We start from the raw sequence: 26,713 nt of genomic DNA on the forward strand, positions 1-26,713 counted from the left end.
GCCATCTTTTCCAAGACAGCTCATCTCCACTCATCAGGTTCTCCATTACATAAAAGAGGAATGTAAGGAAATGTTGATATCACTATAACGGAAACATGCATCATTCCGTATTTGAAATAATGTCCTATTCATTAACCCTGGGTCTATACAGATTTTCTCTATGAATTAAAAAAAGAGACCACACCCTGCGGTAAAGGGGAGACTTTGCACAAATTTTAGTCAACCATTAAAGGCAATGTTCACAATTTAAATGAAATCTTAAAACTATTTGTTAGATAAAATTACATTTTCCCCTCACCATTTGCTAGCACTCCTGTCTACTTGCACGCTGGAGAAATGCTCATGTGTTTGTACACAGCCCTATCTCAGGCTGCTTCTCTCTTCCTCACTGGACAAGCCACAGCTGAGAAACGGCACCTGGATGTGGTTGGACTGTGGTGAGAACTCTAAATTGAAAAGCATTAAAAGAGATGAGGATGTTGCTCCATAGGTGACTTGGTTTCTCCGTAAACAATCTGTAAAAGCAAATTGACTCCAAATCAGGGAGACCACTAATTACATTAAAGTAATCCCAGACCAAGTTACAAAAGAGTTTCTGCGGTAATTCAAACTGTGAATAAAAACTTGGAGAACTTACATTTCAGACACAAACTAGGCAGTCTGCTTCTTACACAAAGGTACCGTTCCACCTTAAAAAATGCTGAACTTCTGAACAAAAAACCAAGGTGAAATTGTTTGCTGTGAGAAAAGTAGTACTCCAAAATGGTTGACGAGACCTTTAAACACTAACTGCCAAAGCATCTTAATTATTGAAAGCAACTCCCAAACATTTACCCTCAGGAGAATCCCTGCTGCAATGGGTGAAGGGATGAGTGCATTTTTTTATTATTTATTTATTCTTTTTTTTTTTTTTTAAATATATCCCATACTGGTTTCCCACAATTCCATTCATGTTATGTATGCAGGCTTCACACACAAAGTTTGGGAGGTTTAGGAACAGTGAATAAGAAAATGAAACTCAGAACCGATATCATTTTAAAACTATTGACAAATATCAGGTTGAAGTTTTCTCCCGAATGACCCCTACCTCAACCACTAATAACAAGACAAAATATATGTAAAATGTAAAAATTTATTCATAAAAAATAATTCAACAGGACTGTGGGTCTCTATTTAGTGACAATGGCAATAAATACATCAAGACAAAGGAGAGCTTTCGAACACATGAGAATAGGGCACATGTAATAAACGCTATTTGCACCAATATTTAAAAGGCAAATTAACCCCTTAAACTAAGAGCCAGACTTCACTCTCAGAACTACATGACTTTACATATTACACAGTAGTTACTGAACAACTCTTAATAAAATGTCTAAATAGTACATCTAAAAGATTAAATCTTTCAAGAATCCTAGATTCACTGATCATGGATTAAAACAAAGTCACTGAGAGTGGAACAGATTTTAAATGAATCAAAGTGGTGGTGATAGGAAGCAGACATCAAATAACACTAAAAACTCCCCAGAGTGATGCAGGGACCTTGCACTATAGTGATGAGCAGAATTTGGCCTCAAATTCAATTTAAAACAAAATTAAAATAATAATAAAAACTAATGACTGAAGGATGCATGCAGGCTGATGAAAGGAAAACTAAAACAGAGGACAAAACAGGTGAATATTTCGGTTTCACCATTATTTTACATTCATCAAAACTCCATATAAAGTCTCACAGGTCTGGTGTATTTTACAGGTGGTTGTAAATACAATTTTATATCAACACTGGGGTCATGGAGACCTCTGGTTCCCATCACCATCACTGTTGAGAAATTAAAACCATTTCACAAACCACTATGATGTTGCTCACATCTCCACCACTGACTTATGCTGAAAATTGGGTAAAATGTTTGGAATGCCTTTTTAAAGGGTTAAAGATACTGTTTCAAATCTAAGAGCAGAACAGTATGGTCCCTGACCCAGCATGGGAACCAAACAATCTTTCTGGAATTGCCACTTCACCCCTCCCACTGTCCTTGGGAATCTGTGGTCAGTACGACACAGAGAGAGAGTCAGAGGAAGACACAGGACGATGAATGTGGGTAAATGCCATGGCAGAGTACACCCATCACGTTCTGAATTAAACTGAACATCTATTGTTACAACAAAATAATCCATAGCATTCCAATAATAAGACAGATATAGCTCTACAGTTCTCTGCTGGACTAAAATCAAAATAAAAATACTGATAATCTAAAGATGAATAAGTATTAAGGCGGAATGAGTATTTATTTATTTTTTTGCTTCTTCTGCATCAAAAAATTCATTAGGGCTAGCAAGGAAATATGTCTTGCTCTGTTGAAAATAAGAGAACCAGAAAAGGAAAGGAGGAGGAATGGAAAAAAAATCTCTTAAAAGAACATTCATCTCTTAAAAGGAACACCTTGACCAACTTGCTAAGGTAACCAACAGCAAATAGAAAACAGCAGCCACCAATCAACGAGGTCCAAATCCATACCAACCTCTGGCTGTCTGTTTTTATTTGCTGTCAGCAACATCAGCCTCTCTTGCCTGGACTAATCCCATAATACCGTGCTACCGCTAGTAATCAATGCCTTGGTCGTAGTGGCCCCGGTACTCGTCCTGGTACTGCGGCTGGTACTCGTGCTGGTATTCCCCCTGGTACTCGGCCTGGTAGTCAGTATCGCTGGTCTCTGAATTGGTGCGAGTCCCCTGGCTGCCATTGGAGTGGAGGCCTTGCTCTGTGGATGAGGGGCAGTACTTGGGGTCGTAAATCTGCCGGCCCAGGCCATAGACACTCATCCCCTTTTGGGATGCCGCCTTGTTGGTGCCCATCTGCAGTGAGATGGTGGAGTTGTCCATTGGCTGCTGAGCCACTTTCTGGTCATAGATGTCCCTCCTGGTGCCTGGGGCTGCCATTCCGGCCTAAAGAGTAAACAAGTCAGGTAGGACCTTAAAGGTTTGAGGTAAACATGAACAAACAAGCTGCTATATAGCTAGGTTTCCTCCTACTCCTTTCCAAACGCTAATGTCCCTCATCACACAGTGCTCTCAAGCTGGGAGAGTGAAGGTAGCCCAAGGTTATTCAAAAACAAATGAAACCATAAAATACTGCTTTTTCAAACGGCCACCAACAAAACGTTTGGAGCTCAACACACTTTGAGGAGAATGCTAACTGACAACATTAGCATTGAGATGATGGGGAAAACGCTTAGATTAGTCTTCAAATTTTGGATTTTTTACGACTCACGTAATGAATGCTCCATATTATGAGTAACTGCGTGACGTCAGAATATCACTATTATCACAATATAGATTTTTTTAAATCATTTTTAAACTCAAATCTACTTCAAAGCACCTATGTCATGATACAGCATTCGTCTTTCATAAAAGTAATCAATGAACTATAACTGCATTATGACTTGCTCCCTCTGTCTAAATAAAAGACTTTCCTTGTTAATCTTCCAGTTTTGCAGATTTGTCTGGGGGGTTTAGAGTGTTACATACATGTAATAAGATTACCGTTGCCAGGAAGCAATACGTAAAGAAATCCCATTACCATTTACAAGAAGTAATTGGCACCTTGTGAGTAAATGAACCAGGCACATGTCTGAACTGCTTTATCCACCATGCAATTTCTAAATACTGTTATATGCAATTCACATCATGCAACCAGTTGTGTGAACATTTCCCCACCTTAAGGCAGTGCAAGACAAGAGCTACTGTGAACATAAGCTGCAAGTTACGTAATTAATGAAGAGAGAAACAGAAGAGTGGATCCACATGAAGCTTTTTAGCTTTAAAAGGAAGTTACAAAGAGCTCTCTCTTTTTAAAGTCACTGGTGTGCACTTCTGCAAAGTGGACGGCAGAACTGCAGAAGCATAATAAGTTATTTTAAAATTTAAGAGAAATTATATCATGTCACTAAGCAATCCATAAGTGCCTTGTACAGTTTCAGCATTGCCACTATAGTTATGTCACTTTCTTTTATATACATTTATTGTCACATTGTGTTCAGTGTTTTTGCAGTGTCCTGTAAACTGCTGTCCCTTGATGTGCTCTCTGTATTTGATGGACAAAAGCTGCTCAGGAGTAAATCCACAATTTATTTATATTTTTGCACTTTCAAGATGTGCAAACAAAAGTCTGTACTAATATATAGTGCTGTACTGAGAATAGTCAGTCACACTATCTGCACATCAGTGGTCTTGTGGGCAGAAATTTACCAATGGTGAATGTGACTGAAAATAAAAACAAACAATTATATGTTGTTACCTGCTCAAGAAAACCTTCTTGTAGCAAGTACTTGGTATTATATACTGCCTTGCTAACACTACAGCTTTAGCAAAACTATTTACTAGTCCAGGGGAATAGAATAATAACAAGCATTAATACATCGCCGAAAAAAATCAGCAGAATTGACCCATGTTGTACGTAATTTATACAATATTTTATGTGGATATGCTGACCAAAGTTAGTAAAGGCAGTAAATCAAAATCAGCATTCAAACTAGTCTTTCCAAAACAGGTCTTTATGCTGGTATTATAAACACACAACAATTTAGTTGAGTCTCACACACAGTAGAAAAATCAGACGGGTTTACTCTATATACAGTAAACAGTGTGTGTGAAGTACATTACTTTGTCATAAAAAAGCTAGCATAAAAATGTGCATAAATAGACGCTTTTCCTTAAATTACCAAATGGGCCTGTATTTAGATGGTTGTGATAAAATGACCATTGCATGCAGTTACCTGACTCGCTCCTTTGTTGGTACCCATTTGCAGACTGATTGTGGTCTGGTCGTAGGGCTTGTCTGCCTGGGTCTTGGGGTCGTAAAGATGCCTCCTGGTCCCATACGCTGTCATTCCAGCCTGACTGGCACATTTATTTGTACCCATCTAGACACGAGAGAGAAAACACAATTTTTCCAGTGATGTTAAAGAAGTATTTGGAAATAACCTGCCGGTTTATTTTTTGTTTATAAGTTTAAACAAGATAAAAGCCTGGTCTTGACACTGCTGTAAGGAACACAATTAGAGGAATACAATTTCTCTAAATTTAAGCATTTACACTGATTAACACCATCAAAACACTTATTGTGGAAAGAGAATCGTGGGCACCAGGCTAAAATAACTGTATTAAGACAATTAAAAATAAAATATTTGATTGAAAGTTCCATTTGCTTAATTTTGTCCTTACCCCAATTGCTAATGTAGCTAAGAAATTAAAGTTTATAATTCACCAATGAGGACTGAAGTTTTAAATACTCTCTCGCGCACACACACACGTCCATGTTTTGGACGTGATATGTCGAACGCCCTGGAAACAACAGTGTGACCTAGCTGTGCATTGTTGTAAACTGAACCATGCACATTGTTTCTTTTTGGTAAGTACTTGCAGGGCAAGGGGTGACTCTAAAGATCACAGTGGGTGGAGTACATCACAAACCAAGAACATTTACCCTTAATTTCTTTGTGGAAAAATGTTTTTTTTTTTTTTTGTATTGAATATTAAGAATAATTATAGAACATAAAATAACACCACTTTAAGTTTTTTGAGTTATTACCCTAAAGCACTGGTTTGTACTAGACATTTTTCATGTCCAATTATTCCCAGTCTGAGAGCATCACGGTGTGGCCAGTGGGGGATGAAGTGCTTTGTCTAAAACAAAGCCAGGAATATCCAGTCATTTCAGGGATTTGGTTTCTAGTTCACCTCCCCTAGCATGAGCTGCATTACCCTTTTTGCTGAAGTATAAAACAAGAACCTCAAACATCAGACACTATACATATTAATTTAAAAAGGTAAACTGTGACGGCGCCCCTCACCTGTAAACCGATAACACAGTGGCCTGCCTTCAATTTCTCATCATCAAAACTCCGCTGCTGTTTGTCTGCGTACTTCACACCGATATCAATCTTGGTGTCCAGGCCTTTGGTCTTTGCCTTTAAAATAACAAAATAGTGAGGTCAACAACAACAAAGATTTCTGTCCACAAAGGTCTCTAATGTGGGCAAATGTCCATTCACTCTTTTCAATTTCTATGTCGCAATAAGCAAAGTATGTTCTCTAAGGGGAACAAGCTTATACAAGGCAAGCATATATTTTAATAATCAAATTCTGCTTTTTATTTGACTTGGGAGGAATTAAAGGCCACATTAATTATTACACAGCAGACAAATTAAATATACATTAATGTGTGTAAAATTATGTTCTTGGGAGAAGTGTTGCTCAGTAATTCTCATTTACAAAAAACAAACAAAACATGTGATCAATGGTCATAATAATGTCTCACCATGCTTGCGAGGGCAAGCAGAGTTGTCTGGACTTGGGTCATGTTCCCGTTCTCAAACAGGTCATTGGCTTCAAACACGTCAGTTGGCTTCAGGCCATATGCGAGAATGGCTTTGATGAAGTTCCCCAGGTTCTCCAGCTGCATTGCAACAGAAAAAGTGTATTTTGGGCCAAGCATTTGTGAGTAAATTATGGAAATAAATACCATTTAAGATTAAGTGTAAAATTTGTTTTGCATTCAAGATAAAAAACTAATTCAATTAAAATTAGGTGTGCAAAATTTGTTGGGTTTTTTTGTGTTTATCATACTATTTTAATTAAAATTTCAAAACATTTAATCAATATCCCCAACATTTGTCATTTTATGCTAATTGCTGCCTAGTTATAAAATTATAATTATAAGTGCTGCAAAAGTATGTGCATTAATTTGTTCTTTTTTGGGGGATAGCATCGTATCCAAAAGTATGTTCGAGTTTAGGTATGGATTATACAAAAATTATGTTAGAATGAATGCTGTAATACTTAATACGTTCGTTTTGTTTTTATCTTTTTAACAAAATGAAAATTCAAATTTTCATGCTATGCATAAGTTAAACAAAAGCACTTTAAACCGTTAACTGGTAAGTGGTTACAGACAAGAAATGAATGAACACGTAATAACTCACAGGAACAAACAGAATTGATTTTCCAAAAAATAATGAAGCCTCACCTTGTGCCAGTTAAGTTTGGAGTGGTTGATTTTCCTTATAGAGCCAGGCTGGAGCTTATTGATCAGCCTAGATACATGGAACATAAAGTCAATTTTGTTTCTATAGTAATTTCATATGAACTTTTACTAAATACAATCAAAAGAAAACTACATTCAATTGATCAAGTACAAACAATGCAATATATTTTATTAATTACACATTTAAAAAAAATAAATTAATTAATTAAAATAAATAAATAAATAAAAATGCCACACCAATGCAGTTTTTGGCCCATAAACACATGAAAACAAATGTGATCTATTCTTAGTACCTTTTATTTTCACTTATGTGCAGGAGCATAACAGCTGCATCATTATAAAGTGGAAAAAAACATTCCAATAAGAAGCTGCTGAACAGGAAGCTTCATGTTCCTCTGAAATGGCTGCTGAGGAGCTGAAATATTTCAGATCCTCAGCAGCCATTTTGATTATCAGACCAATCAGAAATATTGCCTATGATTATCTTCAGGCCTAATAATCAAAATCTGCAGACTAGAAAATCCTGTAAATCATGTTTCCTTCACGTTGGTTTGAAAATTATGTGTTTCTAACAGAATCATGACAAAACGCCCCCTCGCAACCTTAGGGTAAAGACTGATTTGTTGTGCTTGACATGTAGTCCAAACACTTGTGTCCATTGTGAAGGATTGTTTATTTTTCTGTAACTCCTCAAACCCTCTACCAGCCCACAGTCAGAAATACACAGATAACATTGATACATCAAAGTGAGAACGAGTGCTAAATCTGGACAGATGTGTTACAGGACTTGATGTGATTCATGCATTCATTCCCATTCAATTCGCATCCTGCATTTGTCAAAACAGCTGCACTCCTCTCAGAGTTCCACTTATTTTTGTTCAGATCAAATACATGCGGACAGAAATGTTGATTTACACTGAAAACTATCTATGATCTTGATGTTGGCCTATGTTTTTCCAAGGAAGACTCTTGGGAAAAACAAAACAAGTTACATAAGGGAATGTCTATCGTTATACGATGTCATACAGTAAGTGGCCCAAATCCATGTCTTTCAGATGTATCATTTGTGTGGCTGTGTGAACAGAAAATTATATTGCATCTGCTTTTTAAAATCAGATTTAGGCCACTTTCATATGTGGTATTAAAATCCAATCCATATCCAAACTTTGGCAATGGAATTCGTGTGACTTTTACGTCACCTCAGACATTGAACCTGAGTTTGTCATTTTAGTTTGTGGTGTTTAAGACATGGAAAATGACTGGTCAAAACAATTTTGCTTTGTAAAAAATATTGGGAAATAAAAAATGTGAGAAACTTTTTAATCCAGGTGTCACTTACTCATGAGAAAACTAAACTAGTGGAAACTGATATTAAGTTATAAAACAAAACACAAGAACTTATTTCTTAGTTGTTCCTTATTAATTTTAAAGTTGTTTATGTCAGTAGGAACACTGCTTAAATACAGAACACGGAAATATTAAACTCATGTTGGTGCTCGTCTCCTTTCTGGAGACCTCGCGTTTGCGAGAAACATCAGTTCATGTTTTAATATTCTTCAATTTAATAAGTCTTTATTTTATATATTGTTTGAGTATAGAATAATCTGGAAATAAGAAAAATAACGTTTTCAATAAAGAGATGCACAGTAAAATGCAATCTTATTTGCAAAAGTCAGATTTGACCATGAAATCAGATTTATCCTAAAACAAGAGGTGGTCACAAGAGGTGGTCTTTTATTTGACTGAAATAAAAGAATAGTGGATTAAACAAATGATCCCATGTTTAAACAGAGCTTCTCGACAGCAGGAGGACTCACTCGCAGAGGATGACCCCATCCTTCAGCCCCAACTGGAAGTTCTCTCCAATCGGCATCCCTGTCACTTCCTCGATCCAGTAGCGGAGCTCCTCCTCCTTCTGGGGGTCGTATTTCTGAGCAATCTGCGAAGACACAAGAAGAGGACCAGAGAAATTATGTGCATGCTCATTTTCATTCAGATTCGACCAGTCGCAGCTTTATTAAATAAAAGGAGACTTCTTAAAAGTCAAGATTTGCTTGATTAGTTTAAAGAGCAAGAGAAAATGTCTAAAAAATATATATATATTTTGAAGCAGTGATAGGTTATTAAATCTCTACTTATTCGCCAACAGAAAAAGCCTGATCATGCAGCACATGAGCAGGAGCATACACTTTATTACTGTAAATGAACGAATGAGGCCCATAAGAACATGAGAACGTAAACAACATTATAATATGTTTAAGTGCTTGTGTGTTTAAATTAAATGTATATTTAATTAATGGTGTTAGTCTCCCATTCTCTCTGCGTTTGGGGGCGTGTTTAGCCTGCATGTCATTTACCATATCACACATGCATGTCGATTGTGGCATGATCAGACTTCTGTTGGCTACAAGCATTCTTGATACTTATATATTTACGGGTAGCAACTGACGTCACAGTGTAGAGTAGCTGCCATAATGGGGCCATACTTACTAAACAACAACTCAAACACTGATGTTTAAATTGTTTCACTGTTTTTCTATCAACACTAGTATTCCTCATTTAGACATTAAAACGAAAGAAATATAAAAATGGATCCCTGACCCATTTATCTGCATCATGTTTGTAACCAGAGCTCTATTGATTTTAGTCAGTAAAGGAGATTGGGCATACGTAGAAGTGAGTTTATCTATTATCTGGGGCACAAGGTAGTGATCAAAATGTAAATTCGCATAGTTCTAACAAACTCTTCCTTTGTTGATTTGAGTAATTTGCACAGTGTGTGCATGTGTACCATGTTCTGATAATAAATTTTATAATATTAAATGAATATAGAACCAAACGTAACATGATAATCTTTTTGGCCACATAGCCCAGCTCTATTTCAGATATATATTTTTTAATAGATAAATTGCAAATCGCATTTTAAAAATCAGTTCCCTCATTTAATCGGCTTATGCTCCATAGATTGGGTCCTCTGTACCCATGATTTAAATGTGTTTAATACAGAATCTCTTGAGAAATCCAGGCTACTGAGTGGTGTAATCAACGTTTTATGACGTGAAGAACAACCACTGGAGAAAATGACCGATTGCTCCTTTAAACTATCAACTGATTAATCGGGCCATTTCACTGTAAAAGGAACCAGCCATAAAATTCACATACACCTGCTCAAATCAGCAGCAGCTTCCCATCTTAAAACCTGGAGTTTTAACACTATTGCCAGCTTTAATGCAGTACCTTTGTGATGAGTGGAAAACTGTGTAAACAAACTTGCTTTTAAGAGCATTACAGCACGGCTCCTGGTATTGTAACTCTCACTCGCTAAGGCTTGGCTGTGGTCATGCTTGGAGGTCAAGTTGGGAGAAGCATCCCCTCCTCCTTATCCCAGCTTTGTTTGCACAGGATCTGTGCCAAGGGCAGCACGACGTACAGGAAATTGCATGAAGGGTTTGCCCCATGTATGAACCCAGCCTTCAGGGCCAGCATCAGACGCCCTTCAGACTGCAGTTCTTCATCACGGAGTCTCAGAAAACCACAGAAAACACATTTGTCTGATGCAGTACGCTGTCATTATGAAGTCAATGTCGGCAGTTAGTTTTTTTTCTACCAAGCAGCCGACCACAAAAACCATAATAAAGCCCAGTATCAGTGACATAATAGCGGCGTCTGAATAAGAACGGCAAGAAATTGCCTTTTGTTGCCTTGCTTCCTTTCCAATGCCACAAACACACCTCCATGCTTTCTAGAGCGCAGTCATCAAGTCTGGTCTTGAACAGCAGAGTCAGGTACGCTACATTCAGCAAGAAAACACAACAAACAGTCCTTCTCAAACCCCAGTTAAACCATCTCGTGCAAACATATGGTCCATGACCCCTAGCTGCAAGTAATAAAGCATTTTTCAGCATATTTGTCTCTTCTAGGGCGAGACAGGAAATCCCCCTGAGCTGCATAAACAAGCTAATGTTACAAATAACATGTGACTGCAGACGCTTCTCTGTGTAACTGGTTTGTAATAATGTCTCAGGCATTAGGCGGCATATTCATAACCACTACCGTGCCCTATCCACCAACATCCTGATCATGGCCTAAAAAATATGATTGTCCTGTTGTACCAATGCCCTGTGATGGACTGGGGCTCTGTCCAGGGTTAGCTGTTAGGCTCTGAAAGAACTCTGGTTCTACAACTGTTTCTGTTCTTGGATGAGGTCTAGTGACCCAGACCACTTTTCCACCTGTTTTAATGGGAACCAAGGGTATTGAACCAATTTTTAATAAATTGGAAAAAGGAGTTCACAGTGGTGGTAATTGGAACAAAACGTTAGAAAAATGTTGACATTTTATGATAGTGTAAATTGCAGCAGGTATTTTCTGACTATGGTAAATGTGGAAAGTCCTGGAATTGTGGGTTCAAGCTCCGCTCTGGGTGACAGACACGGGGAGAAGACACCAAACTCCTCTCAGTCAAAGTAGGCTTCCTCTGGGTGCTCCAGTTTTCACCCATGTTGGTAGGTGGACTGGCTATACTCAAAAAAAAATTGTCCAAAAAGGTGAGAGTGTGTTGCCTTGTGAAGCACTGACGCCCCCTCCAGGGTGTGTTCCCACCTTGTGCCCAGTGATTCTAGGCAGGCTCTGGGCCCACCATGACCCTGAACTGGATAAGCGGTTACAGATTAACAACTGGTTCACTCAAGATGTATTTACGGACAGCAATTCATCTTCCGCTAAAACCCCATGAGTTGTACTGCCCTGCATGTGACATATTACACTGTCCAGGCTCTATGATCCACACTTAAAAGTTGATTTACCATAAGCCAGTATTAGTCAACCTCCCGCTCTGTGGTAAGTGCCTCTGTTTCAGCAGTGTCAGTTTAAACACAACAGGAAACAGCACTTGAACTAACCCTGTGCTGGTGCAAACACAGAGGCTTCAACATGACACAGAGCGTAAACACCGCAGGGCACTGGCACCATGTTCCCACACCTCACACTCACCAAGGCCTTCTGGGGGGGATTGTGTTGGTGTGTCTGACAAAAAGAGGCAGAGTGGCACTTTGTACAGGAGGATTACTTTGTATGTTACAGCAAGCAGTATTTTTAACAGATGGTGAATTCACTAAATATAGCTGTGCATTAAATCCAAAAAAATGTCCAGTTTGGGGAAAATATTCCATTTGTATTTAAGATAAAATTCACAACTGTGACTGTTTAAACAAAATGTGAGCCAATATTTATGATGTGATATTAGTTATATTAGTTATAACTAATAATAATGATATTAGTTATTATAATAATACAATTAAATTACAACTGCATTTTTTCTGCCACAAAGAAAAGCTTTTCAACGTATGATTAAATATATGAACCAGTATAAGTAAGTCTAATCTTAGCTAAACTTTAGCTAAGTGCATCATCACTACTCTCAATCAATATACAAGTCAAAACATAATCAAAATGCTGTGTTTCGTAATCGTGGATTTGAAAAGAAATGTATTGTCCAATTCTTAAAAGCTCTGGTCTGATCCATGTTTACACTCAGGTGACTGAAAGAAACAGGCAGACATTAGTCATTGCACTGAGCCTCAGGCTGCAACAACAAAAACAGCCAGGGTCTACAGAGTATAAAACAACTGCAGACGTGAACACAAAACCAACCTGAGCTGAAAAGGCCTCTCTCAGCTGTCCAGAGGAAAACAAAAGCAAAAGAAAGCCGTGAACACATGGCCTTCCCCTTAACCTTACCACACATAAATCTCCCTTCAACACATCGTATTCAGCACATGACATGGGCCCTTGAAAACTCCAAAAAGGAGAAAACAGAGGATTTACAGTAAACAGAAAAATTATGCCCCATCAATCACCTCTGCCTAAGCGTGCTGTTGTTTCACTTTGCTTCTTTCTTAAAGGGGAGCTGAACAATTATTTTTTTGGTGCATTTGCCCAAAAATTTAGTGTATCTAGAGCCTATGAACACACAAAATGTGAAAACTAGATCTCACAGTCTTTGTGGTCTGCCTAAGCCTGAAAACATGGGATAAAATATGTTATATTACAGAGTGCATTTTAGAATTGCCCCACCCCCCTGCCTGAGGCTCTCCAATCACAGCGCTGGACCTATGATTATATGAGAGTACAAAACAAGGTTAAACGCAACAAATCAAACAACAAGCACAGCGAAATAAGAGCACTAAGTAAAAACTGAGAAAACGAGAACAGAATCAAGAGAACTGAGAATAAACAGCTAAAAACCAGGGGTTTTGAACAGAGCTGGGGTGGGTGGGGGTAGATGAGACAGTGCTGTGGGGCATGATCCTTGGGGGATTTTGACCAAAGCAGGTCACAGGTGTTTCATTAAGCCACAGAACTGTTTTGAAAAGAGTTATAATATCTCTGCTTAAAGTGTAAATAAATTAAGTGACACTTTAAGGAACAGATACTATAGAAAAACACTTTTGGTTTCCTCCAGACGCTTTCAATGGATGAACAATTCATGTTAGTGAGTGTGAAGAACCCTAGAACTGTACACTCAAATCTTTCCCATTAGGATCCTTTAAGAGTGTGCTCCATTTTGACTGAAATGAAAGTCTGAATTCCTAATAGGTGGGTCCTACAAGCCAGTGCAAACTTCTGTTAGCTGATGTTTAAGAAAGGGCAGATTGTGCTCTCCCTCAAAAATACTGACATTGTGGTAACAGCAGTCTGTAAGAGGAGATTTATTTGTCTCAGGCTTGATATCAGCTTATAATATTGAAAGACCAGAGAGAAGTCACAAATGTATGCATTGATTTTCTTGTCCATTTCCCACTTCTGTTTAAAAACTGTTTCAGTCATATTTAGTTACTGAGTGATGAAAAGTTACACTAATCTAAAATTAACATTGAAATACACGTGTGCATACTGCAATTTCACTATAACAATGAATCACTCAGCCCTAAACACAACCGGCTCTAACCATCTTCAAAAACACCTTCAAACACAGTTGCACAAAGGAAAATGTGCCCACTCTTGGAGATGTCAGAGGTTGATGGGAGGAATATGGATTGCCCCACTACAGATCTTGAACCACAGCCATTATTTCAAATGCTGGGGTGTTGTGTTCTGTACAGTAACTAAGAGACCAAGACTAGTGTCTTCACACAGCTGTCTGTCTGTCTCCAACACAATAGAGCCAGTGTCCTTGGCCATGATTCTGCAGCATGTTCTAGGGAAAAGGAGAGAGAGAAGGGGGGAGAGAGGAAAAAAAAATAAAAAATAAAAAAATCTTGAAGTCTGAAAATGAATCAGTAGCCTGCGAAGCCAGAGACATCCCATTACTTTTCGGCCCACGCTGCTGGCAGAGGTTCCTGAAGATTTAGAGAGGAATATGTGCGCATGGATGCCATTTTACTTTGGGGACTGAAAAGAGCGGTGGCTCAGATTCAAGAGCATGAATGGATCTTTCATACAATTCCACTGGCTCCTGTAACAGAAACTTGCACGGGAAAGTTTCTAAAGACCAGAGGCGGAAACATGACAACACGTTATCTTTTCTGTGATTAAATAACATCACGAGTGCTCATGATAATATAAAGCACCCCATGGAACTGGCCAGTAATTTACTGACAGATAGCATACAATTCTCCAAAAGGAGGTGATACAAACATTTAGAAACAGCTCCACTACAGGGAGTTTCTCAGTGCTTTGCCAGGATACTGTATCCTCGCTTGCAGATCATGATGTGATTTTGTATAACCCAAAGTTTTGTCGAATTTTATTAGTTGTCACCAATCCCACCAGTCAGCAATTCTCCCTCAAATTCACAAAGTACCAACAGCCTCAGGCAGGTTGGGAATAGCTTGTGTTTTCACCTGTAAATGAGGCCAACCCACTGTTTCTTTTCACACTACCACCAACGCAAAATCAATATAGCATGTCACAGAGGAATGTCAAATGGCCGGATCTGTCACATCAGCCTACCCACCCAAAAAGCAAGGACAACTGAGCTCTCTAGGATTCCCTGTTTTGATTGACTGTGGCATCACCAGGGTTTAAGTTGTTTTTTTTTCTTTTCCATTTTTTAACAGTTAATAGTGGTTGTGTGATCACTAGATACCATAACATTTTAATTTATTCAATAATTGTTAACTTTTTTTAACCTTGTTTTAAACCACGTTATATAAATACATACACCAAAGTTCAAATGAAGATGAGAGGTTTAAATTGGAGGGTGACCAAATGAAACGTGGATTGTTTTTACACTGAAGTGGCAAAGCAAAAATTCAGATCTTATCAATTTCCATTTCCAGCATGAGACAAAAAGGCACTTGTCAATGTGGTCAGGTGAATACATTGGCAGATGTGTCATGTGTGGTGCAACTACCATCACACCGTCGCTTTTAAGGGTGTGCACCTCTGATTAAACTCTAGTATCTAAAAAGGGTCATGCTGCTGGTCAATGTGCAAATGAGTCAGTTGAATATTTATACTTTTCATTCACAGCCTGCAGTTCTTACAGCATTTGTATGAAGAAATAACCAAACAGCTTTTTAATTTAAACTCAAACCCACTTTAAAAATGTTAAGTGCATTGTAGTGAATGTAGCTTTAGCATCTTGGGAGCAACAATGTTTTGACCTGAAACACTTGAACATTTTTAGGTGGGGCGTAAAAGATTCCAAAGTGATAATCCCAAGCTCCCAAGCATGATTACTGTACACATTTCTTTAAGCACTACGGAAGGAAAAGAGCAAAAAGTGCTAAAGCTGACAATTTGTTATAGCTCTTGGCACCTGTTCACCAGTTAAGCTTGACTAACAAGCTAAAAGTGCTAGCAGCATTCATGTTAAATATAGTAATATTAGAAAGGCTTGGTTATACAGCAGCTGTGGTACATGATGGGTTTCTACACAAGGTTTTTACTTTGAATGATGTACCAACAGGCTATTTTTTTCAAGCAAACTCAAAACAGGAACAGCCTTCAACTTCTTGTTAGTATTGTTAGCCTAATTGCACTTGCACTAACTCCACCTTCCCAGATCTTTGAAGTCCCTCTCTGCTGATCACATAAACCCCTTAAAATCTTCATCAGATTTACAGATGTATTTCTAACTAAAAATCACCTTAAGACCTTAAGGGATGTAATGCCACACCGTCAAGGCACTTTTATTTTAAAACAGGGTTTCCACATCTGTAAAAGTTAATGACTATAGTCCTCCATTTGTCACCAAATACTTCAGCAAATGGAATGTGTGTTCAACTCTTTCCCTGTAGTTAACACCTTCTCGGCTTTAGCTGCCACCAGTCATTTTTAGTGGTTAATAAGGTTTGTCTGCAACCTCCTCCTCAGACTCAAACATTTCACAAGACGACACAAAAGAGCAGCCTTACTTTCCTGCCTGTAATCAGCTGTTCAAGAAGCTAGAAATGTCACCGCATAAATCAAGCTGCAACAATCCATTTCAGATTTTTAGTGACTTGTCATTTTCAGGAAATTACCAGGATGTCTGGGACAGCTGCCTACAGCACAGTAAATGAAGGGCTAACTGACTGGAATCCTCAACGCAGACGTCTGAACCATCTTAAATGTAGCTGCTGTGAACATGTGCATTTTTTTTTGTGTACCCTGAAATAAGGCTGAACAATTTGGGGAAAATATCTAAATGTATCCTTAATTGAGATTATTTTCTCCCAGTTAAAAGGTCGAGGGCTGTTCCTCCCCTAGGGTTTGGAGTTGAACCCAACGTATAATGTACCAAATTATAAAAAGATTAAATATAAATAAAGCCATTTGATGATATTTTAGATCCACCCTCTTCCTTGCAAATTACAATTGTGAATGAATTTAAAATAACTGTTCTTTCTTGAACGGCTTGGGACTCAAGGTCACATTTTCAATAACCTCGACCGGCAAAAAAATTGGGGACAGTGGAGTGAAGGAACAGCACAGACTCCTTTCTCAACTTCCATGGCTGAGAAGCCCTTGATCAAGGCACCTAATCCTTAACTGCTCCTCAGGCGCTAGTATGGTTAGCCACCGCTCTGCTTGTGTGTGCTCACTCTCCTTAGTGCACATATGTGAACGCATACTATTACAAATGAGTGAAATGTGAAAGTACAATTGTAATGTTGTACAGTGACAATAAAAAAAAGTTTCAAATATGCCTCTCAATGAATTCCAAGTAACAAAACTTGCAGAACCCGTTTAAAAAGGACAGCTGACTTCGATAAAAACAAAAGTGACAGCAGCTAGCTTTGTCTTTACAAGATGCAGGCTGAAGTAAGGCAGACGACAAGAATTTCACAGTGATCTCAGTGGACATGACAGAAACAAGCAAGGTTTAAGATTTTTCTTATGGCTAAAGCAAACATAAAAACACGTTTTACAGTCAATGTTACTGACATATGGAACTGTTAACTGAGGGATTTCCATATTCAGCTACAGACTCAACATGCCATGTTATGATTAATTATGAAAAATATGCCACTGTAAAGGTTACCACCATCATCCACCTGTGGCTGGATACTTCAGAAAGAGGAATGTTTGTTCAGCTCTTTCCTTGGACTTCACATCTCAGCCTTTGCTGCCTCCAAGCTTTTCAAGTGGCTTAGCTATATCATGTTTGCCTGCACCCAGCTCCTTGGGCTAACACTTCCCAAGAACACCTGTAAAAGGAGAGGCATGGCTGCCCGTAATCAGTCAACCAAACCTTACTACCTAACCTGTATTGAAGCTTTGGGTAATTAGTTCATCAACGAGTCACAAGCTTCTGATTCATGCTGCAGAACAGCAGGTCAGGTTTTAATGACCTTCTCATTTTCAGGACATTCTCTGGAGTAAACATCTCATTGACTTCTAAAAGGAATATAACTGGCAAAACATGTAGACTCTTCAGAGATGGCTTTGATCTGCCTTCTAAAAAACAAGCAGAGAGCTGTATTTTAACAAGATGCAGGCTAAAGTGCAGAAAAAGACTTTTATAACGATGACAAATGTTTAAAAATGCAACTTTTGGTGCATTGCAAATCTTCTTCCCCTACTGAGGACAATGTGAATACAGAGAATATGCTTAGTAGAAATGATCGTTTCTTTGAAATCTATAAACTGTGATTCTATAAACCCAAACAACACTGGGTTTATAAAAGATTCCCTTGTCATTTGAGGATTTAACATCCAAACATGAAATTAAAAATCAAAAGCAAGTCAATATAACAAAACTCCCCTTTGACTTTCCATCTGATCTCATTGATGTCAAGAAAAAAATAGAGACATTAAGTAGATCTGCTTTTTGAATCTTCTTTCCTCTGGGTATGATCCTCACTAACCAAAGGTAAGATCCATTGTCAGAACACAATGTACATTTAATGGCTGTATGTAGAAGATTTTGCAGCAAATTTACTTGTGTTAAATCAACATTGTTAATGTTAAATTAACACTGAGTACAAAACCTTAACACTTGTAAACACTTAATAGTGTTGATTTAACACTGGTGAAGTTGCGGTGTACTTTCGTTAATTACACTAAAAGTGAGAAGAGCTATAGAACAATGTGCTGTGCAGAGGCCATTCCAAATTTGGTCTATGAACAAGTAATGCAGCATACGTGTGTCCATGTTTATAGAACACTATGTCATACACCATCAGAAACCACATGATTCTTTGCTGCAGTTTAAGACATGTGTAATGCATACTGCTAACAGGAAGCATATATTTGCCTTATTAGTCTCCTGTTAGCATTATGAATTACACAATAATTCTAAACTGTGTGGGTGCCATGTAATCTGAAAATGAATCTTAATCATGTGTTTCTGACAATGTCTGACATACTGTTTTCTGTAAACAAGGACATGTATGATGTCTAATACATCTCTTTGTTACATCAAACACAGACTGAAACCACGTAGTCAAACTTATCCAAGATTACTGAACAACTCAAAACAGTATTCGGGTCACACAACACTTGTTGTAATAATAAGCTGGACTTGGAAGCTGCTCTGCACTGTTTAGGAGATTAATTATAGTAGAGTGAGAAAAACAGAATTTTACAGCGCATTTTGTTGCCTGATGCTTTGAGGAAACCCAACATTGTTCAGTTACAGTATCTTTTAAAGGGATCTCAGTGTTGCAAGAAAATGACCTGGCAAATCTGCACTTCACTTTTAGACTGCAGAACACACTAAAGAAAAAGAAAAAGAAAAAGAAAAAAAAGAATCATTTCCTCAAGCTTTAGGACCATAGAGGCCAAGTTCCTTCCACTCTATGTTCGAATACACTCAGAATCACAGTGCTACTTAGAAACTGACAAAAGCAGCTTTTAATCACAAGCTGAACCTAAATCCAGACAAAGATGCATCATGCATGAGGAGAAAAAAAAAATTAAGAATACTATAAACAGGAAACTGAAGCTAGAGCTAGTGAGCATAAAACTTCTGTTCCTTTAACTACCAATGCATAACCATGGGTAAAGCTAACATTATTATCTGCTGATCATTCAATAAAGAAAACTATCAAGCAAGCCCACACGGCATGAAAGCATATTTACATTTGTGTTTTCACAAACACTGTATGGTCAAATGTTTGTGAAAACCTGCTCATCCAGAAATGAAGGGTATCGGTAGGGAGTTTGCTTGAGACTTCATGGAGTTCAGACACAACAGCATTGATGAGGTCAGGTAATGATGCCGTTTGATTAGTTCAACCAACATCATTATAATCATAATCACTACATTAGCTCCAAATTTACTGGATTGGGCTCCATCACTTCAAATAACTGTTTCCAAAGTCCAATGGCAAGGAGCTAAATACCCCTCTAGTTGATGCTTGTCATTGGGCATGATGACCTTAGGATGAAATAGGAGATCAGGATTGGCACAAAACAGTAGACACAAATACAGAAATCAATCACTCAAGTCTGCACAATAAGCACCGTTAAGTGTAGACTGTGCATGAGTCCACTCTGAGTAAGTGAACTCCTCTTCAACTGGTTGATTATTCAGGGTTCTCTTCAATAGAAAAGCTCCTCCACCCAGGACCTACCCAACTAAAGTATGATTCACTGATGTTCTGTACCTCAGTGATACTCATATCTTTCTGCAAACATTATCATTGTCATCATCAACATCTAACCAGAATTTCTCGAAAAGTTTGCTCAGTATAGGCCTCCTTCATTAACTAAAACTGAACCAAGGCTTTGTTACGTGATAACAGAGGTAATGACCTTGAAGTTACTCGTATGTTGCCATATTCGCATTATTCCACTCATAAAAAAGGTCCAAAATTATTTAAATATATATATATATAAAGGAATAAAAGAAATATGTCAAAGAAATTACAGAATTTGTCTGCATCGTGGCAAAGTTGCCTACGGTAGCCTAGTGGTGGCTGACTATTACTGAAATGAATGTTATAAAGACTGCTACGCCTTTCATTCATATTAGCGGCAAGTATGTAGTATATGAAAACTACGAGGCCTCTATTTGCAAGGTCTGGTGCCACATTATTTCCAAATCGTTCCAAAACGTGTACAAGTGCAGGGAAAGACGTCTAGCGCTGAGGAGGAGGACAAAAGGCTACAAAAAAGTAACCAAACTCCTCAATCCAGATTGTGGCTCGATAAAAACTTACGAAATCAAAGTTTTCGGACGCCGAAGAAACGTCGAATGTTCGAGAATGAGAATCAAAGTGCGACAAAAGCGAAGGTTCGAGTAAACGTTCGATACAAAGCAACAAACAGAAGTGGTAGAAAACTGAAGCGAGGGAAAGAGGACTGAAGGAGAAATAGAGCACGAAAACAGTTCAAGATTGCCCAGGCATTTTAAACGTACCTTGCTTTTGACTTCTGCGGATAAACCGTACGCGGGGCCTTTGTTAAACTGTGTCATTTTCTCTTCTTTTAAAATTCGCAGTGGACGGAAGAAACGTTTCCCCTGGTTCTGTTAAAGTAAAAGAAGGTCCAAAAGCTCCTTCAAACACGACGCCCTCGGAAAGTGAAAGAAGAGCTCAGCTCAGCCTCCACCTCCCTCTGAAACTCACTCACCCAAACTGGGAGTGACTCTGAGGGGTGGTTTAAAAGAGGAGTTCCACTCATTTTTCTCACAAACGTTTGCATTATTTAATGGTGAAAATGTATAACAAGTCAGATTAGCGTTGAAATGTTCCTTTCTCGAGAACCATATAGACATATAACTGTTCATAGTGGTCGTCTGAAAGTTTTTTTGCCCCTAAAACACGCACAGAACGTTATTACATAAATCGCTTTACAATTCAATAATAAGATTTTGTCAGATTTCTAAATACATTCCCAACAATAGTCCCCAGAGAAAACATTTTTTATCAGGTGTACCATTAAATATCATTATCATTGAGTAGGCTATATAAAATTGTGGTTATGGAGAGTAAAGAAAACGCATATATGAGTTGCACCGCGACCCTGAAATGGAAAAGCGGAAAAGAAGATGTATGTATGTATGTATATATGAGTTGCCAGGTGTTTTTTTATTTTATATTTTTATTTTTTGCTGTCAGGCCAGTAATGCAAACCATAAGGTTTTGAGATGCATTTATCTGTACATAATCAATTAATAGTCAAATAAAGTGGTTGAGGAAATGCTACATGGGCTCTTTTTGCATCCTATCACAAGGTTCACAGATTCAGATTAAGCTTAAACCATAACTAACCAGAGTCTCAGTGGTGAAGCACAGCTTGACTTGCAGTTTAATGAAAGACTAGATTTGGTTCATGTCTTTGAAAAAAGCACTGTAGGCACTTACGTCATGTCTGTTTATTAGTCTACACTCCAAATGTGCCCCTTTGGGAGAAAGAAAACATTTGGAAAACAAGATATAAGGATGTAAAGATATATTTAAAGTATTTTACATGTGATGTAATGGCTTTAAAAGTTTTAGGGTTCAGATCTTGTTCAGATCTTCCATGAATTTTAACATGGGAACATGTTTAAAAAACCATGCATTGGAAAATTCTTTTTAGGAGTAATTACTACCTTTAAAACCACAAGAGGCCTCTGTGAGTTTGATGTGTTCTCCCTGTGTCTGTGTGGGTTCCCTCCGGGTGTTCCAGTTTCCTCTCACATTCCAAACACACATGTTGTTAGTTGGGATGAACTGGTGCCTTGTCCAAGGTGTGTTTGCGCCCAGTGATTTTTAGCAGGGTCTGAATCCATAGTGATTCTGAACAGGATGAAGCAGTAAAAAGAACTAAGAACGTTTTGGAAGGAGTGACGTCAGCTTAAAGAGTTAAAGACTGAATGGAGATATGTAGAGGTGTAAAAATAGTTGTTTTGTTACACAGAAAATGTCTTTCTGAGCCATCACTGAAGAAATGTGTTCTAGTCAGCTTTGGCTTTTGCATACAGAAACTGTACATATGACACCACAAGCACCACAACAGGTGAACAGGTTTTCATGGGACAGATATTTAACACCTAAATAAGAGAATTAGTCTGAGAACATTGATTTCGTTTGAGCTGTTCTTACATGTCCAGCCACAAAGCTGTGAGAAAAAGGATTGTTTTGATGTTTCTCACCATAAAAGCAGTCCCTGAGAATGTATATTAAAACATTAGTTCTATGTTTAGAATGGACACGCTGTTGTAAAATGTTATAACCAAACACAGTCCGGTTCCTCTAGTCCATACTAAAATTAGCCTGGGTTTATGAGGCCATGATTTCTTTTTCATTTCCAGGACGTCCTGAACACATCCTGGACAGTGTGTATCGTCCTCTTCTCCGGCAGCTTCCTGAGGCCTCAGCGCTGCTGTCATGGGACGTGCCTTTGTAAACAGGATGTTCAACAATGGAAACTTGCTGCCAGAAGGCAGTCATCCTGAAAATTACACGAGGAAAGTGTTTTCAATGATAATTCCTATCAAGAAGATTATAGTGACGGCAAAACTAAACTGGACTTATCTGGAAAGATCTGTAGTGATTATGTCTTATTTACTTGTGTCCATCCAGATAAACTGTAGCATTTGTACTGAATAAGGTGTGGACAACATGCTGCCTTTAGGCAAAATGCTTTTTACTGAACAGTCACTGATCACAAGTTTAAAAGGCCAAACAATAAGAATTGACCCGACATATTAACAAATACTGTTTGTATTTGTACAAGTTTAAAAGGCAAATACTGTTCTCAACGCCACAAATGGTGAAGAAACATTCTCTGAATTTTATAAAAAGTGTTTTGGATTAAAGTTTTTGTTTTCTTTTAATAACTACAGTAAAGGTCATCCAGTCAGAGGAGAGATTATTTACATACGTCAGTCTTAAAAAGTGAAGCTAAAACCCTCCTTATAATTTAATTTTAATGGTCATTTTAATGGTCAGGATTAATCTGTATGATGAATAAGCACTCACTAGTATTCACTAGTTTTCATTACATGTCACTTTGTATATTAACTGTATGAATGTTTAGAATATTATCAGTGTCTGAGTGCTGCATTAAACTAGAAACTGTATGAGCCATGGGCTGCATGGTGGTGCAGCAGGAAGTGTCGCAGTCACACAGCTCCAGGGACCTGGAGGTTGTGGGTTTGAGTCCCACTCCGGGTGTCTGTCTGTGAGGAGTTTGGCGTGTTCTCCCTGTGTCTGCGTGGGTTTCCTCCGGGTGCTCCGGTTTCCTCCCAAGGTCCAAAAACACACGTAGGTGGATTGGTGACTCAGAAGTGTGTGTGTGTGTGTGAAGCCCCTTCAGGGTTTATTCCCATCTTGCGCCCAATGATTCCAGGTAGGCTCTGGACCCACCGCGACATGAGCCATCCACTGTGATCAACAAAGTGCTCAAAAGATCACAAACACACTTTTGAGTCACCTATTGAATAGAGCGGGACTCGAACTCACAACCTCCATGTCCCTGTAGCTGTTCTACTGCCACACTACATGTTCCTACAAAGTGCTGCTAGTGCCTAGTAGCTCCCTGCACCTACTGTAAGCAAACCCCTCCAGGCTTTCGCATTCGACTGGAATTTCATAAGGCCGAATCTGCCATGTCAATCACGCAAAGTCTCACCACTTCTTTAGCAACTCTGCCATTGAAAGGAGAACACTTCTCTACTGTTGTTTTTAAATAGAGAAACATAGCTTGCAAAATCCCCTCATCTGGCTACTATACTGTATCATTATTTTAATGATATGGAAATCACCTCATAATTCAAGCTCATGTCAGACTGGTTCTTTAGGTTTATGAAGTTGGAATATTTGGATGAATATCTGAATTCGCCCAGGGGAGGCACGGTGGCACAGCAGTTAGTATCTCTGTCAGCTCCAGGGTCCCGGGTAACTGTCTGTGAGGAGTTTTGTGTGTTCTCTCTGTGTCTGTGTGGGTTTCCTCCGGGTGCTCTGGTTTCCTCCCACGGTCCAAAAAAACACACGTTGGTAGGTGGATTGGTGAATCAGAAGTGTCCATAGGTGTGAATGTGTGAGTGTGTGTGTCACCCTGCGAGGGACTGGCGCCCACTCCAGAGTGTGTTCCTGCCTAACTTGATCCCAGTGATTCCCGGGTAGGCTCTGGACACACCGTGACCCTGAACTGGAAAAGTACTTACAGAAAACGAGTGAATGAAAAAATTAATTTGCCCATTTGAGATTCATAGACCTATGCTTCAAAACAGAAATGTTCAGCCATGGCATTGGCTGTTCATTTTACACACACTATATATATAAACTTAATGGAATCTGGTTGTTTGTTTTTTAATGCTTATACATTGAACCACTCAAAGCATTTCAGATGAGGGTGGGCTCAGTTTAATGGATTAATGGATTAATGTACTGCAGAGAGGACTCTAAGTATATCATTATTGTAAAATAAATAAAATTAAAACTTGTGTGTTTTTTTATTCCATTTTATATTGCTTTTGCTTTTCAAAAATACTGAATAGTTTAAGCTTGCAGTAGAGAACCTGGTGGACTGTGTCACCGTCTAGTGGTCAGTAAGTGTCAGATCATCTGAATTAAGTAAATATAATTCACTGCAATATTTGAATGTATTTTCTTATTTCACTGTGAACCACAGCTTTCTCAGAAGAGAAAAGAGTACAGGCCTACACCCCCTGCTAACACACACACACACACACACACACACACACACACACACACACACAAACACACAGCTTGTAAAATCTCTACAGATGAGCACTGACCTTCTGCAAGTGATGGAGCTCCATCGAGTATCTTTGGGATGCGTTGGAGTGGTGTTGGAACTGTGGACTGAACATTATTACTTTGTGAGTGCTGTACAGGATTAATCCACACACACGTTCCACACAGTGATTTCAGAGTTTTCAGCTTAAGGAAAGAAACAGAAACTGAAGGTCAGAATAGTTTGTGTGTTTGTGTGTGTGTGTGTGTTAGGAGGGGGTGTAGGCCTGTACAGCCACTCGTTTCCCAGAGGAGAATCAGTTTCTTTTCTCGTGTCTCTGCAGGTGATGAGAATACTACAGTCCACAGAGCACAGAGATGTGCTTCTTTCAGCATTTTTCTCTTTCTCTTTTCTCTTTGTTTCTTTTCAGCTGCTTCTATGTGCGTTGTAAACAAGCCTGAAGGCAATGGTGAGTGTGTGATTACCCACATTTAACCTGAGGTCAGGATGTTTCATGCAGGATGTCCTATTTAATGTTGCAGGAATTTTTATTAATATACATGATTAACTTGAATTTAGTGCAAGTGAAAAATGTATTTCAGCCAAGAGAGAGTGAGTGAGAGGGAGAGAGAGAGAAAGAGAGTGTGAGAGAGAGAGAAAGAGAGTGTGTGTGTGTGAGAGAGAGAGAGAGAGAGAGAGAGAGAGAGAGAGAAAGAGTGTGTGTGTGTGAGAGAGAGTGTGTGTGTGTTTGAATGAGGATATAGTGCTGGTCCTTTGTGATTTCGTTTCTCCTCCTATAATGTTACACATGTCAGCAGTAACTCTGTCGGAGCTCAGTTTTAAGCTGAAGGTCATTCACATTTCTGTATCAGTCCTTTCTCCCAAGGAAAAATTATATAGAGAAAAGCATTATTATTATTATTATTATTATTATTATTATTATTATTGTTGTTGTTGCTGTTGTTGTTTTGTAAAGTTTTTAGGTAGACAGACAGACAGACAGATAGGGGTTCAATATGTCCCTTTAATTCCTATATTAATAAATTGTATTTTGTATTAATATATTGAATTTTTTTTCTGAAATGATCTGGAAGTTTGAGAATTACAGTAAGCCTACGCTGTGACTACTTTAAGAGAGATGAATAAATGCGTAGGTGGGCTGTCTTGATCCTGCAACATCAATGGGTGCTTGACTCGGATTGTATCAGGTTTATTCTTATGCAGTTCTCCAGAAGCCTTGTCCACAGCAGTGTGTGGCAGAGTAATAGATGGATACAGCAATCTGAGAATGGCTTGACCTCTGTGTGATTACACTGCTGTGTCAGCAAATATGCAAATGCAGCCCCTCGGCGGGTGTTTGGCAGTGGAGTGGCACTGCGGCAGCACAGGTGGTGACTGGAGCTTTTCAGAAAAACAGAAAAACCTGTGTGTATTTGTTACAGCACGGAGCAGTCAGGATGTAACCGAGCGGAGAAGGGTCGCAGTGGATGGGGATCTGTTACGGAGAAGTGGTACATGTGGAGTAGTGTGTTACTGAGTTGGTGTTTGTCACTTTGCTGTTATGCTCTCTCTCTCTCACTCTCTGTCTCTCTCTCTCTCTCTAGGTCGATC

At 38.6% G+C, this 26,713-nt stretch overlaps 1 protein-coding gene across 1 annotated transcript; it reads right to left on the minus strand.

The window, feature by feature from the left end:
• Positions 1-1,114: 1,114 nt before the first annotated feature.
• Positions 1,115-21,046, minus strand: LOC136687265 (calponin-3-like). The gene is made up of 7 exons (XM_066661606.1): positions 20,835-21,046; positions 8,857-8,978; positions 7,022-7,088; positions 6,314-6,451; positions 5,847-5,963; positions 4,770-4,916; positions 1,115-2,940 (listed from the first exon to the last, which is right to left on the minus strand). The coding sequence occupies exons 1-7, from the start codon at positions 20,889-20,891 to the stop codon at positions 2,596-2,598; spliced, it is 993 nt and encodes a 330-aa protein (XP_066517703.1). The 5' UTR covers positions 20,892-21,046; the 3' UTR covers positions 1,115-2,595.
• Between the last annotated feature and the right edge of the window lie 5,667 nt (positions 21,047-26,713).

Source organism: Hoplias malabaricus, chromosome 1 (assembly GCF_029633855.1).
Source record: "Hoplias malabaricus isolate fHopMal1 chromosome 1, fHopMal1.hap1, whole genome shotgun sequence".
Taxonomy (NCBI): domain Eukaryota; kingdom Metazoa; phylum Chordata; class Actinopteri; order Characiformes; family Erythrinidae; genus Hoplias; species Hoplias malabaricus.